Source organism: Lutjanus erythropterus, chromosome 17 (assembly GCF_056507025.1).
Source record: "Lutjanus erythropterus isolate fLutEry1 chromosome 17, fLutEry1.hap2, whole genome shotgun sequence".
NCBI lineage: Eukaryota > Metazoa > Chordata > Actinopteri > Lutjaniformes > Lutjanidae > Lutjanus > Lutjanus erythropterus.
Genome location: NC_139333.1, coordinates 14,941,955 through 14,959,842, shown reverse-complemented (window position 1 = coordinate 14,959,842; position 17,888 = coordinate 14,941,955). Strand labels below are relative to the sequence as shown.

The window sequence follows — 17,888 nt, the reverse complement described above, 5'->3', positions numbered from 1 at the left end:
AATTTATGCAATGCAAAACGTGAGATATACACGAGAACGATTGCCCTTTTTACATTGTGGTTTGAGATAACTAAATGCTGACCGGCGTTGCAAAGAGCCAATCAGAGAGCAGAGTGAGTCCTTCAAATACCGCCTATTGGCAAAACTGGCCAATAGAAGTGCGGGAATTGCCTGCCCTCTTCCGTTCAACCTCGCTTTGAGCTAACGCTTGTCTAGCCTTTTTTTTTTGTCGATGGCATGGTGCTAGTAGCTACGGCAGGAATATCGTTGTCACGAGAAAATTCGAAAGCTTATAGTGAATTCGGATTTTTGATGGAAAATATTTAACTACTGCGGATTGCCGAAGTACATGACAGCCATCACACCTTTAAAAATTCAGCGTCCAGCCTCAATTTTTGAGGTTGCCAATTCTGCCCCAAGGTTAGCTAGCTAGCAGGCTAACGATAGCCGATTAACGCTAAACTAGTTGAGCTAACGGTAACTCGGTAGCCAGTTAACAGTTAACGTTACAGCGTCTTGAATTTGTAGGAGTTATTAGAAATCAAACAGAATAGGAGAATAGCATGGCAGAAGCCGACAAGTTGAACATCGACTCCATTATACAACGTCTGCTGGAAGGTAAGACATTATTTCGCTCGATATTTATTCACCGAGGTAGCCATTTTAGCTAACAGGCTAGACAACGATAGCCAGCTATGCTACGTTAGCAAGTTAAGTTCATCTTTTATTTCGTGCTAACAAAACACAGGGGTTGGATTGACAATTGGTTGTGTCTGGTCAGTAGCATCCTTCTCAAAACAAATTTACATTTATTGTTCCCTCGTACACGTTTTATATTCATGTTTTACCCTGCTCGATTAAGTATCCATACAGTAACGTTAAACATTGGGAGAGTTAAAGTCGTTAACCTGGAATTGTTACTTAATCATAAAAAAAATCGTAATCTACATCTTTTTGCACTTGTGTATTTAGTCCAGAACGTGCCTCTGTTTCAAATGATCCTTGTGCAAAATTTACTTTCCTTTCTTAGCCGAAAGCTTTTGGGCAGTAGGGTCAAAAGAGAAATACTTTCATGCTGGAAATTGGACTAAAGCTGAAATGCATTATACTGTCATCAGGTGGTATTTTCTGAGTTACTCCATAGTGGTTCCGTGGTATTTTTGCTTGTGATTTACATCGAATTTTGAAAATGCCCCATATCAAAGTAAAAGCACCCAGGGTGCTATTAGAAAATCATGGGTCTTTTCTATTTTCGTTATGTATAGGGATGCTCAAGGATTTGTGTTTAAATGCCATAAAATCTTAAGTCTATTTTGTCCTCTGAAGCTGAATTTAGAAATTAAAAATTCAACCAAAATAAAACGTGAAGGATACATTGAAGTCAAAAAATGAAAGATTAACGGAATACACAAAATAAAATGCCAATTGCCTTTTGATTCCAAAAAAAAAAAATGTTGGGATCATGATGGCTCTGATTATGGAGTAATGATATCACGATGGAATACTAAACAGCAAGCACACTGCATGTTAACATGAGCCAATTGTCCGTGGCAGTCTGCCCTATTTTGCACAGAAGATGCGAATGCAGTTTTTCCCTTTCAGAGCAAAAATACTTGTATATTTTCAACATTTTTTGCACACTGTTTTTGAATAGCACAGTTCTACAATTTACTCCCTACACCAAATGACTACTAACAATACTCTGCTATGTTTATGGTTCTTTGTCTTCAGTGAGTTATTTCTCACTCTTGTTGCTTGTTTCTTTCACAGTGAAAGGCTCCAGACCTGGCAAAAATGTTCAGCTGACAGAGAATGAAATCCGTGGTCTCTGCCTCAAATCCCGGGAGATCTTCCTCAGCCAGCCAATCCTGCTCGAACTTGAGGCGCCCCTCAAGATTTGTGGTGAGGCTTAGTTGTGTTCTTTGGAGTCAAGGGAATTCTCAAGTGTGGTCACATTGCATTTACAAACACTCTTAGATGACTCTTGAAGCTTATAGTGCTTGACTGTAATGAGAAAGCTTACATTCACATTATGCTACATATTATTAAAACCAGATGCTAAAGGATAGAATTTTCAAAGGATAGTTGATTTAAAACAATTTAATTTTAAGGTCAGTGTATGGTGCATGGCTGTGACCTTGCCACATAATTACAGAACTATAGGGATAATCTGATAATATGGGCTTGCCAGAGCAGTGCTGTTTTGCACTCGCTGGAGTGTTCCTCCTGTGTCATACGGCTTGATGCCACTTAATGGCATAATGCTAGTTTAAAGGTACAGTGTGCAAATTTCAGGACTGGCCAGGTTTGCACTGTAGTTAGAATCACAAGTATCATCACACTAAATGCAAGCTTTCACATTCATTTGGTTGTCTCATCATCATCATCATCATCATCATCACATAAAAAACAAAAAAAAAAAAAAACAAGTTAAGCACCAGAAGTGCTAATAACAGCGTTCATTTAGAATAACGCATGGCCGATCATGGTCTGAAGGGTTGTTGTTGTTAATTTGCAGGGTGCCAAGTGTTGTTGTACCTCTATCCAAGTCCCTTACCTTTTGTTGTGCACATACACACGGCATGATAATCATACCTTTGACCAACATTGCTGTTTCCACTCTATGCTTGTCTCATCAGGTGATGTTCATGGGCAGTACTATGATCTGCTGAGGCTGTTTGAATATGGGGGCTTTCCACCAGAGAGCAACTACCTGTTCCTGGGGGACTACGTAGACAGAGGCAAGCAGTCCCTGGAGACTATTTGCCTGTTGCTGGCTTACAAGATCAAATACCCAGAAAACTTCTTTCTGCTGAGAGGAAACCATGAGTGCGCCTCCATTAACAGAATATATGGCTTCTACGATGAGTGTAAGTCATACTGCATGCATACAGAAACAGACACGTTAATCTTACAATCTGTGGTTACCAGCAGTTTGCTAAAAATGTAAACCCAAGCATGAATATTTTTTTTCTCAAATGTTCAAGCCATTAAAAAAAGAAAGGGGAAAGTGGTTAAAGAGTAGACAAAATTAATTTATTGGAAAGTTTTATTTTATTTATTTATTTATTTATTTTTATCAGATTCACTTTATTGAATTGAGCAAGTGATTTCCATTCAGGTGTAATGTACAGGTGCACAGCAAATTGTTTTTAAGATCCTAGATATTTTATGATGAATGTATTGTCTGTTTTGAAAAGTAACGATTAATTCATTTTGTCTCATAATTATCATCTTGATGGGTATGTGTCATAACATGCATGCATTTTGGAGTGAAGAAATGAATTTTTTTCCCTCTCTCTCTCTCTCTCTCTTTTTTTTTTTCAATAGAGGCTATACTGGCCAAGGGCCAGAACCAAAGTTATTGTAATTGTGCATCAGCTTTAACCAATTTGTTGGGACTGTATTGGCACTTTGAAATGAGTATACAATTTTATTTTTTTTCAATGCAATGCAATGCCTCTTTAAGAAATCATGGATCTGAGTTAAAGCAATTCTTTTAAACTTGATGAGGAAACTGACTTATTAGCAGTAACAAAAGCCATAACACAGATAACTTCTCAGTACAGCAGGCTTCAAGCTAAGGAGCATGATCAGGCACTAGTGATTAATCACATGCCTCTCTCTGCTATTTACAGAGCCAGGATTATGTAAAATGTTGTTTTTAATGTGATGCAATATGTGCAGCGCTGCGTTTTTATTGGTCTCAAGATTAGATTGTGACCAAGTTATTGTGGTTTCCTCCTGCAGGTAAGAGGCGGTACAACATAAAGCTGTGGAAGACCTTCACTGACTGCTTCAACTGTTTGCCTGTCGCGGCCATTGTTGATGAGAAGATCTTCTGTTGCCATGGAGGTATCCTCATCAAACAGTTCATTTGGCATCTATCCAGAGCGCTCACACACAAAAGCTCGCCTCTGCACTGTTGTTACTGTCAACATAATGGTCAGACCTGCAGGACTGTGTGGGATCTTAATTTCTTGTTATGAGTATATTTATGCATCCTCACCTTGTTCAGCAGTCATGGCTGTAGAGCTTATTTTATGTCTAATTTCTAATCACAAAAAATGTCTAACAAGCACTAAATTTGATGTACAGGTACAACTTCAACAGATTGTGCTCATGAGTGTGACATTGCTAGACTAAATGTTACTGTAGAGAGTGCATTCTACTTTATACATTGAATGATTTGGAATCAAAAACACAAATCCGTCTAAGTTATGTGAGCTGGTAATGGTCTTAAACAACTGAAAATTGCAAAGAAGTGTCAGTCAATTGCTCAAAAATGCCCAAGCAAAACTAAGAGATTATCCTTCTGTTTAAGGTTATTGACAGTAGAAGAATATGTAAAAGCAGGGCAGATTAAAGAATGAACAAGAAAATTTGTTTTTTAATGAAAGGAAAACAACTAAAAAATATGCTAGAAATAGCATACTGTTATATATTTTGGCACATATTTTTAAAACAAAGAATAAAATGGGCCCAAGGGCTCAGACGGCAGGACACCAACAGCCGGTTGCAGCTATCTCATGTCTGCAAGAACCGCTACACAAAATATGTAAACAGGCACTGATAATCATGAGGGTAAACACCACCTCCCTCTTTCAAAGTACCAGCGTTACATAAGACAGAACACAGAAAGGATATTGTGTGTTTGCTAGAATTTTTCATCTGCTGAGACATTGCAATTAAAGCCACAATCCATTTTTAATCACATTGATGTCAAGTATACATAATTGAATGTTTGTTTTATAGATGGAAAGTCAATATTTCTTATGTTCCAGTGGATCATAATTTAAGGCTGAAACTACATATTTTTTAACTGTAGATTAATTTACAGATAACATTTTTTGTATTGTTTAGGGTTTAAAATACTGAAAAATGTCCAGTAATTTCCCCAAAACCAAAAGACTAACGTCTTCAGATTTCTTGTTATGTGTGACCAACAGTCCAAAACCCAAAGAGTTACAATCCTGTAGGACAAGAAAACATTAGCAAGTCTTCACATTTGAGCGTTTATTAACATGATTGCTGATGAATTTTATGTTAGTTGGCTGATCAGTCAATCAAGTAATCTAAACGTTGGGCGTCCCTGTAGCTCAGTTGGTAGAGCGTGCACCCCATGTTCTGAGACTATCAGCCTCCTCTCCAGCGGGTGCCAGTTTAACTCCTGCCTGTGGCCCATGTGCTGCATGTCATCCCCTCTCTCTGCCCCCTTTTTTGTAATATTATCAGCTGAATCGAATAAAGGCAAAAATGCAATTAGGACAATTGGAGGTCTACATGTTTCAGTAAATGTTTTATTTGTGAAATTTTATACATATATGCCTGATTTTGTTTGTGATTGATATCAAGATAATGTATTCATATCATGACATTATTTTAAATCATATTTTACAGCTCAAAGTTAGGTTGAGATACCTGTTACACACAAGCCTCTCTTTAAGGATTATTATTTTGTAACCATGGATGCTTCTTATTTGACACACCTGTGATCCTCTAGAGTTCTCTTATGTCTAGTTTTGGATTTGTTTTCTGTCTTTCGATGTTAAAAACTAAAGCTAAAGCTAAAGCTAAAGTTAAACCAAATCCGGGCTTCAGGGCGTTCAGAAATGTACTGATGGGTAACATCATAAATGCTAAATTCTGCTGTCTAAAATGTAACTGTTTTACATTAAACTTCCGCAGGCCTATCCCCAGACCTCCAGTCTATGGAGCAGGTCCGAAGGGTCATGCGCCCCACTGATGTGCCTGACCAGGGCCTCCTCTGCGACCTGCTGTGGGCTGACCCAGACAAAGATGTGCTGGGCTGGGGTGAGAACGACCGTGGTGTGTCCTTCACATTTGGCGCTGACGTGGTCACTAAGTTCCTCCACAAACACGACATGGACCTCATTTGTCGGGCTCATCAGGTCAGTCCACAAACTTGATCCTAAGAATGGAAATGTTCTTGCGGTAGCAATGAAAATCAGTAAATAAAACAAATGAATTCATTACCAAGTAAGCCACCATTCTTCTGGTACAGCTGCTTAAACTGGCAAGAGTTGGGTTTGGAACTTGATATTGGGTGAGGAGCTTATATTTGTGCTTAGAGCTTTTGTAGAGACAATAATGTGTCGTTCAACCTTTAAAAACCCTATAAAGAGGGTGGATGGTTACTACTCTATTACGGTTTGATTCTACCTTATTTTAGTGTTGTGAATCTTTCCTCCTTCTGTTTACATAAACTCCTTTTATAGTTTTATCAAACAAGCTTATCCAACTGTTAGGGAATATTTGAAGAAAAGTAAGATGGAACTGCTGAAATACTTGGATAACTCCTGGCCACTTCAGCACAGTTGGATTTCAGCACAGTTTTACTGATAACAAGGTAGGCAGCTCAAGTAATAGTAATGTATTTGTAATGTCTTGTTGTCCCTATGTAAATAAAATGCTTTAAATGAATTACAATGTGGTTCTGCACAATATGGAAAAAAAGGCATATTGCAATTATTTTGCAGTTGCGATGTGATTCATGGTTTCTGAAAATGGCACTTTTTGCTTCACAATTTATATTTTCAATGAAAACAAAACTGTTAAAATCATGATGACATGACAAAATGTGTTCTTGGATTTGGAGAACAACATTTTTAGGACAGAACATCACTACATCAGTACAACACTTTACTCTAATGGTGTTTTATCACACATTTTTCCTTAGTAAAAATATTGCAGGATTCTGTGTTTTGGATATTGCACTTAACCTTATTGTGATTTTGATAGTAGTTTGATTAATTGTGCAGAATACTTTGTACACAGGTGAGAAATAATTGTCTGAAATTGCGCACAATCTTAAAAAAACAACTTCTTGGTTTATCTGTTTTCAGGTGGTTGAGGACGGATATGAGTTCTTTGCTAAGAGGCAGCTTGTGACGCTGTTCTCAGCTCCAAACTACTGCGGTGAGTTTGACAATGCCGGAGCCATGATGAGCGTAGACGAGACCCTCATGTGCTCATTCCAGGTAAGTCTAACATCAACCAGACCCCTCAGATGATTCAAATTAGGACATAACTGGCCTTGCATGTCAACAAAATAAAAAAAAAAGCTTTTTTGTTACTGATTTTTGCTCAGCTTTGGTGTCTTTGTCTCTTTTTTTTTTAACAGATTCTCAAACCTGCAGACAAGAAGCTGTTCTATGGTAGTGGGGGCATGAGCTCTGGCCGCCCAGTCACTCCTCCAAGGAAAGCTAAGAAATGACACCAGTAGTTTGCCCTCGACCTCCAACCCATCCCTCCTGCCCTCTCTACCTCTCTTCTCCTTTCTTTCACCAAACAGCCAGAAATCAAACCTATACCCAGGGCTTTTTTCCTTTTTTATCTGTACTTCTTAAAACATTTAATGTTATGAATTGTCTGAGTGAGTGCGTGCGTGCGCAGACGATGGCCATGTCTCGTCTGCCGGTGAGCATTAAAATCATGTGTGCACGTGTACATTTTGTGTGAGAGTATTAGAGATTTATACTTTCCCCTCTCTCTTACCACTCTTCCCGTGGAAATGTTGAAACCACAGTGTCTGTCTGTACAGTAATTTTGACTGAAATGCAGGGTTTGGGAGACAGTGGGAGATTGCTGACCTGATGAATTTAGCAGCAAACCCCTGCCAGCAGGTGATGTGTGTGTGTACTTGTGGAGGGGGGAAGTATTTTGTTTTCCCTGTCCTCTGTACTGTAAAATCTCAAACACAGGTGTGTTCGTGTGTGTGTGCGTGCGTGCATGCACTGTCTTGCGTATCTGAGTGTGGCGTCTCCGTGTCCTTGAACAGGAGAGAGTGTCACCTTGTCTCACAGGAGCAAGACACATGCTTAGCCACACACTCACACACACATGCGTATGACTCTTCAGATTCATATGAGCCAGAGCTGTAAAAACCCCATACAGTTTAGGTTTGTACAGATTTGATTACTTGAAAGAGATTTTTTGTGAATTCGTTTTGTAGTCTTTCATCAAGTTGACCAATAAAGCGAGAATCTGAGCTACAGTGTCTACTGGTGATTTTATTGTAATCTTTTGTATGTTATGGACATGGATTTAATGAATCACCTGCATAAAGCTGTTTGTATATCTGGTTTCCAGTCCCTCACAAAACAAGGAGTTGCCTGTGATTTAACAATTAATGTGACTGAATTGTTGAGATTAAGATGAGCTTTATTGATCCCATCCCAGGGAAATTCACTCATTACGACAGCTTAAGAGTCAAAAATAGAGGTAGAAAGGAGCAAGTGATAAAGAAAAATAAATATAAGGCCACTTTGAACCAGTAAACCAGTCGCCAGTCAAAATGTATTTTGTCACGGGGATCTTGACCTTTGACCACCAAATTCTAATTATGACAAGATTTCATACGTTTACAATAATGAGTTGATGACATTGTATATGAGGCTGAAAATCAGGTTCACTGTGACATTGAAGATTTGTGTGAAGCATCTACATTTCAGAATTTGTAGTTTCTTTGCAGAAACATTCATATTTGAGGCATTGTCGTCCACCACATGCTCTTTGATTTTACTGATATTGAGCTGATGGCTGTTGTAGTTGCACCATGTGATGAAGCTCCCTATCAGTCCTCTTTACCCCTCTGTAAAAATAGTCTCAAAGTGAAGACATTGTTTCTCATTGGAAAATATTCACTGGAATTGCACATGTCAATACAGTGAAAACTTCTGTTTGCCAAAAATACACTTAATACCTTTTATGAAATTCCCTCAAAGTCATCACTACATTTAGATGTGGACAGACATGAGTGTATACAACCTTAATGCAGTAATTCTAGCTGAAAATGTATTTGCTTGTTGTAGGGCTACATTATTTTACTAGTGATTAATGTGTCCATACTTAATCAGTAATGCTTTAACATGTCTGAAAAGCCCAATGTTATGTCATTAACTGACTTGTTATGTCTGTCAAATAAGGCTAAATCTGATGTTCAGTTTATCATCACATAAGACCAAAGAAAAGAAAAAGCAAATTCTCACATTTGAGAAGCTTGGACCAACAAATGATTTTCATCTCTGCCTGAAAGTGACTAAAACAATTATACAATCCTGAAATTAGTTTGCAGGTATTACTTGATTGATTGCTTCAACTCTAGATTATCACACAATTTCATGTTTTTATTTATTTATTCAGTCAATATTGTATTCTGTGTCTTCATACCATACGTTTTAACTCAAGGATATTTATGGTTCCTAATATACTGTGTCCTCAGTTAAAAAGATTTTGGTCAATCACTCTGGATTTAGTTTAGTTTAGTTAAGGGTTAGTTGATTTTGTAGAAGATGAATAATTGCACAAAATTAATGTCTTTTCATTAGTGGCTAATACCTGCTGCCCAAAAAGACCTTTAGAAGCAACAAATTGACTTAAGAATGTTTAACTTGACCAATCTCAAATGACATAAGTTAAATAAGTTAAGTAAATAATAAGAGGCCTCTCATCAAGCACAAGTGGTAATGTAGAGTCAGACCACTGAAATGAAAGATTTGGCCTCTCATGCCAATACAAGCCATGCTTTCTAAAAGAACATAAACTTCTATTCAGCTGCAGTAATCTCTGCTGTTATGTGAAGTATCAGTATCTGGATATGTTCAGCTGTTGTCCACATGGAGGTGCTGTTGAGCCCCTTAGGCTCCTCCAGTCAGAGGATCCACATAACTATGAGACAGAAACTCTGTTGAGCTTTGTTTAACAAAATGCTTCTTGCTGTACATTTTCCCTGGGGAAGGATAACATTTCAGAAGTGCTGGATGTGTGCCTAAAAGTAACCACAGGGGGTCTATATTTAACTGGTGACAACATTCAGTATAAAATTCTATTTCCATTAATAACCTGCTGTCAGTTTAAATATTTTTAATGAAAGTGGTAACATTCAGCTTGACTTGCTGCACAGTGTCTGTGTTGCACTATGTAGCTCTTAGCATTTAGCTCTTTGGTTCTCTCGAACGGTCTTCATTCTATATTTATCAAAAAAGGATCCCATTTCTTTCTTAGGTATTTCTCTGGCTCTTTTTGCATTCATTCGTCTTCCTGTCATCAACGGCCTTCTTCAAGGCGTCTATCATTTAGCCTTCCTTTTACAGGACCACTGAGGTGAGAGGTGAGGGTTATAGCTGAGGGGGCTGGGTTTGGATTTTCCCTGCCCTGTAACTTACTATGAATTATTCTGCTTAAATAGTTAAGTAAAGTGAAAGATGAAGCCCCTACTTGTATGTCTTCCAGAATATTTCTGAGGAATTCTATAAAAACATTTATTTCCTAATATCGTAATGCAGAATCAGTCGTTACCTTTTCCAAACCTCTTTGTGTAAGGTAATGTGATTAAGATGGTCTCTTGCAGCACGTCTCTTGAATTATAACTGTAAACTTTGTGTTTTTGTTGTAGTTAGAAGACGGTGAAAATCAAATGCTGCTTCATAGATTAGGGGGTCCAGTCCATTTTCGTGGCTGCGACATGCCTCATCAGTCACAGCTATCAACCAAGAAATAGTGTCTTGGTTGGATAAGTGTACTCAAAATAGACAAGACATTGAAGATGTAGTATAAGAGTTCATCTTTCAGATGATACCAAATACTGTACATGCTAGTTCATTCAGCTATGCTGGTCTGAAATACTAAGCGGATTAATTTAAGACTGCTATTATGAAACTCCAGAAGGATTTTGTTCATGTGCAGACATCCCCAAAAAAAACCTTTTAAAATCTGTGCAGCCTGCTGTTTTGGAAACATACATTTCGTTTTTAACAGTGTTAACATAAGAGCATTTTTTCATCTGTGAAATAGATGGAACTGTGCCAGTAATTTTATTGTGAGGATGGCATTGTGGTTGACTGTTAAGGTCTTGAAGATAAAGAATGGAATATATATTTATGTCACATCAAAATCTCCTGATTAAACAGTTGGTTAAATGTATAACATGAAAAAAAATCCCACTATTTGTCTTTTAAGTATTATCACAAAATTCAGAGGACTGTATCAACATAATTAAAATAATTAATTTAAAAAAATCTAGTGCAGTGAGTGCCTGCAAAAGCAACCAAGAGAAACAATTGAGTTTTTTCTCAAAATATATTTAAAGCTTGAGTAGACAGTTTGTTTTTTGCGTGATTGGGCAAACGGTCCATAAGAAACTTTAAGCAAGCACAGTAATTCAAGTTCCCTGAGAAAGCTAGACTTCTGTTCTTCTCTTTTCAGGTTTTAGAAAATGTAGCCTGTGATTGGAGACTCTGGCCAATCAGTCGGTAAGATAGTTACGATTTTTGAATCTCATTCCCAAAGTATTTCACGACCTGGGAATGAATCTCAACAATCAACCATCTTCCAGCCGCCAGTCCAAAGTTGGTGACCTGGGAATCGTACTGAACAATCAACATCATTTTTTTTTTTTTTTTCAAATTCACTTACTGCACCTTTAAGAGTAAAACCTATACTGTTGATGCGATTTAATCTAATACAGTTCGATTTAAAAAAGCGTAACTCACATTTGTAGTTCATAACATAGGAGATCAAACTTCTGTAGTTTAAATATTGAATTAACTGTTATATAAATACTGAATCTTGTTTAGATTCTACAACACAAACTCTATTGTGATGTCTCTAAATGACTCGAGGTCGCTGCAAGTGAAATCTGAATTGATCGCAGCCAGTGAAGCTAACATGATGCTGCACTTGATTCTGCAGAGCTCTAGTCCCCCAATAAAGTATCTTTGCCAGTAAATTAACAGCCGGCCTCTAAAAATGCAGAGCCAGCCAAGTAAATGACACCCCATCAGTAAAATGAAGGCCACTTTCGATCAGCGGGCTCACTTTCCTGTCGACTCCCCCGTGGCTTATATAGTACAGCCCTAAGTGTGTGGAATGGTGTGAACAACCAGGAACTCTTTCGTCCCAATGAACCACATGGATACTGATGACACTGTGGAGTCAAATGTGCCATCCAGCATCCTATCTTGTTTTCTCCCAATAGATGAAAGTTAGACTTACGAGCCTGAGCTAAAGGTCCAGCATTCTGAAATAAAAAAGCCGCAAAGCTGCCGTGGTGCCATGGCCAGCAGCACGGTGTCACCTGCTCTATTTATATCTTGTGAGGAATTCCGGATTCAGAGACTCAGCTGCCACTTCTATTATTACTATTAGCTAATGCTGTAACAAGTGCCCAGCTAACACGACACTGTAGCTCCTTTATCCATTGCCTTATTGCCCAGTACTAATTATGTCCTCACTGTCAATACCACGCATTATTTAATTTCGTGTTGTTGGACAGCAAATCTTTTGGTTTCCTAGTTCATTTGGCATGTGCACAAAAGTTAATGATCTTAACAAACCTTCAGATCATGGATGTACTGAGCCATTGCACTCAACCCTAACCCTTAACCTATTGCTCAAAGCCTTTTTTATGTGTTATTTTTAGAAAAGGCAAGTTTGAATCACTATTACAATGTGTCACTTAAAGGGATTGTTCAGATTTTTTGAGGTGAGGTTGTAGATGGAGGATGGTGTTCCCTCAGTTTGAAGAAGCAGCAGGAGTACCGGTGTACTGTAACGTACTGCTGAGGTCAGGGTCAGCAGCCAAACTTATTTTAGCCATCTAAAAAAAATCTGTCAGTTTAAGTAGGGCTGCACAGTTCGAAATATTATCGAAATTGCAATATGGCGAAGTGCAATATCCAAATCACAGAAGCTGCAGTTTTTTTGATGAAGGAAAAATGTGTGAAACACCATTATAATGAAATGCTATAGTGCTGCAGAGATGCCCTGGCCTACAAATCTTGAGTACCCTAGATGTAAGAAAACATGTTTTTCATTTTTTTTTTCATAACATCATTGTAACATTTTTTCGATGGAAATAAATTAAAATTTTGAATCAAAAATGATAATTCCCACAAATTGTAACTCATATTACAAATGCAAAATCTCTTAAAATAATTGCAATATCATTTTGTTTACCATATTATGCAGCCCTAAGGTTAAGCGTACACAATATTTAGAATATTTTCACTACTTTACCTTGCTGTCAAACAGCTTTTTTGTCAGAAAATTGCTGTTACATGAGCCAAATATCACTCTCTCTAAAGCAACCAGACTCCTTTGGAAAAAACTTTACCTTGCAGAGCAGGGGAGATGCTGGTTTATCGCTGCCGTGATTGGTTTGTTTGTGTTATTGTATGACTTTGGTGAATCCGAACGAATCTTTTACAACACAGAGGTCTCATAATAATACAAACAAACTGACAGATCAAGGCAGCACTTCGGCAAGATAAAATGACTGATTTTGCCAGTGGAGTCTGGTGGCTCATATTTTCGTATTTTATTTGGGTTATATAGTGTACACTTGAACTGATATTGATTTTTTTTTTTCTTAATTTTTTGGGGGGTAAAATATGTCCTGCTGCTTCTCTAAACTAGGAGCGCGCTAACTGCCATCTACTCGAGGTAATACACTGACTATGGATAGGTACCTTGTACAACCCCACAAAAAGTCCAAGCTATCCCTTTACTTAGGCATTAGAATTACACTGCCTGGCTGACCAGTGAGTTCAGACTAGATTAATGAAAGCCTGTTTATGACCATCAACTACTGCAAAGGGGGATTCCTTCACCTACAAATGGATCATGTACAGTAGATCAACTGGACAACCTGCAGCCCCCATAATGTGCTGTTAATGACAATACCCTACTTTAGGAAATATGTCTGTCTCCACTGGCTCCACGTCTTTAAGTGACAAATGTCGCCTTGTCCCTCTCACTTTGCTTGTGCCGTGCAAGTCAGCAGAGACAGACTTAGTTGCATAAGATAGGCGTGCGTACAGCTGCACCCCTGCAGCACTTAACACTTGTACAGAACTGGGAACATGTATAGAGTTCACAAGTGGAGGAGAAGGAGGGAGGAGGAGGGAGGGCTTGGTGGGTTAAGGCAGCACATGGTGATCCCTCAGCATGGCATGAGGGCGTGGCATGTTAGCGCCACGGTGGGAGCTGGAGGTGATGGGTGTCCCAGCTTGGAGGAGTTTACACTGTAGTAGTCCCCTGCACCCACAGGCCACTGACACTTCAGAGATAGACAGAGGCGGAAGATGGAGGGGAGCGAGGGAGAAACCTTATCCTTCTGGGATATTGAGTTAAATGTCACTGCTCTACCCTGAGGGAGACACTGACAGGCCGACCCCTATCACAGCCCCCAAATCTCAGAGGTCAACGGCTGCACAACAGCTGAGGCCTGGAGAATGGCTGGATAAAACAGAGATGGGGACACCGGCAGAACAGAATAAGAATTAAATGTTTTAAGAATATGTCTGGGAACAAAAAAAAGTTCATATAACATACAGTTAGTGCCAAGTGTTTGTCTCTTTTTCTTAAAGATGTTGAGAAAATTCCCCCTTTGAAGTTTTAATGTACTAGCTGGCTATGAAAATGTTTGCTAACCCCAAATTAGTAAAATAGATAAAATAAATAATTTCAAGTGCTGTTGGGACCTAATAAATATAAAAAGTTGGGGGAAAACAGTTGACTATTCCTTAACATAATGTTGCATTTTTGCAGGCTGGCTAAAAAAACAACAACCAAAAAAAAAAAAAAAAAAAAAAGACAACAAAGAACTGTTATATTGTTTGCTACCTACCTTAAAAGTGAACCAAATGTTATATTGTTTGCTAGCTATCTGGCTTCACAGAGAAAGTTTAGATTGGAGTTTCAAGTTTTGGTGAAACAGAATCAAATATAGGCTGATCTAGGTAAGCTGAAAATCAAAATGAGGTTTAAAGAGAGTTTTAAATCTAATGTTTCTTAATTTTAAGTAGCTAAAAGTTTGATGCAATGTAATTTAAAGCTAAACCATGATTTAATTGGTGCGACCCAGCTTTACAGTTCAGCTTTGCTTCAACTTTGGATGGTGTGTAGATATCTCACTAACTGCAGGGTGGAATTTGCATCTCCATCAAACTAATCACTGCCATAATGCCAATGAAATCAAACAACATCATTATGTACATGCACGCAAAACAAAGTTCACGGGTGTTTAGACTCTGTGACCAAAACTCTGCTCTTGATGATGGCCAGTCACTTCTATTTCATGGATACTGTAGACCTACTGTACTTTTTGGGAAAGGAATTGCCCCTCAGCAGCAGGCTAGAGGGCTGGGTCAGTTGGCCACCAGCAGCTGATTGGAAACTTGAAAGCTGCCACAAAAACTATTTCCTATTTTAGAAATTCTCTGTGGAGGAGCAGCAGAAGCTCATGTTTGTGTTACAGATAGCCTAATAATGTATATACTGTAAATACTGTATCCCCTCATAGTTATATAGTATGTAAATAGTAGGTTGATTCAGAAGTACTGCACATACAAGATTCAGATTCATGAAATGTATATACAAATGTATAAATACATATTCTATATTTAAATGTTTCATATAAATATTTATCCCAGTTGTTTGGAAACACTCAAGAGAGAGGTGTGTCCTCGCAGTGTCAACACAGAAATTATGCTGATGAGTCATAAGGTCAGTATAAACATAATGGGCTGCACTTTTAAAAAAAAAAGAAAGAAAAAACGTTTTATTTGGGCTGCAACTAATGATTATTTTCATTAGTGATTATTCTGGCTACCATTTTGTTGATTAATGGATTAGTTGTTTGGTCCATAAAATCACACAAAGTTCACTGTATCTCAAAGCCCAAGGTGACATCATCAAATGTTTTGTGCACAACCAGAATACAGAATAATATTTTATTTTTTAACAAACTAACTGACAGCCTCAGTTACTGTCCTTGAGAGTCCTTGTTACTAGAGAGTCCATCCGTCAACAGAACGATCTGAGTTAAAGCTTCCATTACTGGAAGCATCCACTCTGCTTGAGTGTCCCTGAGCAAGTCGGTTAATCTGTTTCAGGACTGCTTTTATTCACTTATATTCATTTAATTCTTCTTATGCAATACCAATAAAAGTATACACACACACACACACATATATATGAAATGCTTTAGGATGAGTGAATTGGTGAAATTTTATTGCATTGTGCATACAATTATACCCAGCCTTCATGGGCTTACAAGAAATGGTATATTCAAAGTACAGCATATATTTTGCCAAAGGGCAGAGAAAGAAAATTGACAAACAACTAAAGCATCTTTCAGATTAATATATACAGACCATCAGTCCCTGATAGAGATTTAATGTGTATCACGAAAAATCAATATACAATAAATAATAAATAAAACTTTTTTACTTTTTAAACAGCCATTCCAGCTTTTGATCATCCTTATATCAGAATATTCTGGAATAGTCTGTTTTCCTCTGGAATATTTAGAACTTATCAAACATTTGGGAACCAGCCATATTGTTATTATGATGCCACACACAGTAACTGTGCTGTCGGTGTTATTCTGTCACTACAGGACACTGCAAAAGTTCACATTGTTGTTATTATTCAGTTTAAAGTGATGCTTGTTATTTGTTGAAGCATGACCCTTGTATAGGTCACCACATTACTGTACTGCATCTCAGTGTGTTATGGACAAATTGCTGTGCTCTGTTTCTGTCAAAGCAGAATTTGTTTGACCCAATTTCTTTGAATTTGCTGACCATCCAGTTGGTGCTTGATGGCCGCATTTGAAGTGACAGTGGAATTCAAATGAAATCTGACAAAGTAAAACCAGTCATCAACATACAGATGGCTGACACGATGAAAGCAGTTACATATTTTTTTCTAGGAGCAGTTTGACCAAAAATAAACTTTGGAGAATGCAACTTGTTATGCAACATCTACCGAGAAATGCATTTTTTGAGTAAAGCCTATTTTAATGCTTACAAATGCTTTCAAGTTTAAATTTCACCATGATATTGCACAACAAAATGACACTGCACAGCAACATAAGGCAGTGATAAAGAGATTGCAGCAAAAATGTGTCCTGTAGCTGTCAAAGGTGATGAGCAGTGACTGCTGTTGTTCTTGCAGGACACCTGTCAGTTTATTGATTAGCAGCAGCAACTTGAATTCCTGACTACAGAGGACTCTGAACCACCCAGCAGCCTGTTTACTGCTGTTAAAACAAATAATAAATCAACACAGTCTGTAGTCAACATCATACTATTCAGGTTTATACTAAAGTTTTCACTATATTCAGACTTATGAATGATGATGGATTTTTGTCTGAAAGAAGAAAGATTCAGGCAAAAAAAAAAAAGAGAGTTAAAAAAAAAAGATCAAGTCTTATGTCACCATACATATTTACGAATAAAAATGAAAAAGTACATATAAAGAAACTTGTTATTTTATCTATTAAATGTGTGTTCTTACTTGTCAATAACAAATTCAGTGCTCTGAATCTACCACAAGAGGCCATTGTGCCTCACTCAATAGCAATTTGTGGCCGGATCATCTGTCGCACATCTACTTAAGCCGCTCCATATCTCCCTGCTGCCTTCTCTTCCTCATAAAAAAAAGAGAGATAAAACTTGATCCCCCTGTATCTGCAGCCCGGGCTTTTCCTCTGTGGTGTGATAGTGTGACACTCTGGCTGTCCCCTCGGCATTCCTGTCCCCCAGCGATCATTCCTCTACTCGCTTTCTTCTGTCCCTGATGATTCCCATATATTACTTAACTAAGTTCATTAAGGGGTCTGGTGGCTGTTTATTATGAGTGGTCATAGGCTCTGCAGAACTTTAGATAAGTGTACACCATAGTGGATGATGCACAAAGTTCTCATTTCTAGTTTGAGCTGAGAACTCCATGTGTCTGTGTTGACATGTTTAACTCATATTGTGCTTGTAAAAATGCCAGCTAATTCTTGTACTAAATTATTGGTCCATCATGTCCCCTCTTCAGTCTGTAGTTCACTCCTCTCCCTCTGGCTCAGCCAC

At 38.0% G+C, this 17,888-nt stretch overlaps 1 protein-coding gene across 1 annotated transcript; it reads left to right on the top strand.

Annotated features, from left to right (window-relative positions):
• Positions 1-206: 206 nt before the first annotated feature.
• Positions 207-8,015, top strand: LOC146311972 (serine/threonine-protein phosphatase PP1-gamma catalytic subunit B-like). The gene is made up of 7 exons (XM_084740299.1): positions 207-618; positions 1,771-1,902; positions 2,640-2,870; positions 3,751-3,855; positions 5,689-5,912; positions 6,867-7,001; positions 7,145-8,015. Exons 1-7 carry the CDS (start codon positions 564-566, stop codon positions 7,235-7,237), a joined length of 975 nt encoding a protein of 324 aa, XP_084596425.1. The 5' UTR covers positions 207-563; the 3' UTR covers positions 7,238-8,015.
• Positions 8,016-17,888: the final 9,873 nt, after the last annotated feature.

Coding starts and splice junctions, on each gene's coding strand:
- LOC146311972 (XM_084740299.1), top strand. CDS start 564: ATGGCAGAAGCCGACAAGTTGAACATCGACTCCATTATACAACGTCTG. Junction 1,903..2,639: donor GGCGCCCCTCAAGATTTGTG/GTGAGGCTTAGT, acceptor TTGTCTCATCAG/GTGATGTTCATGGGCAGTAC. Junction 2,871..3,750: donor ATATGGCTTCTACGATGAGT/GTAAGTCATACT, acceptor TTCCTCCTGCAG/GTAAGAGGCGGTACAACATA.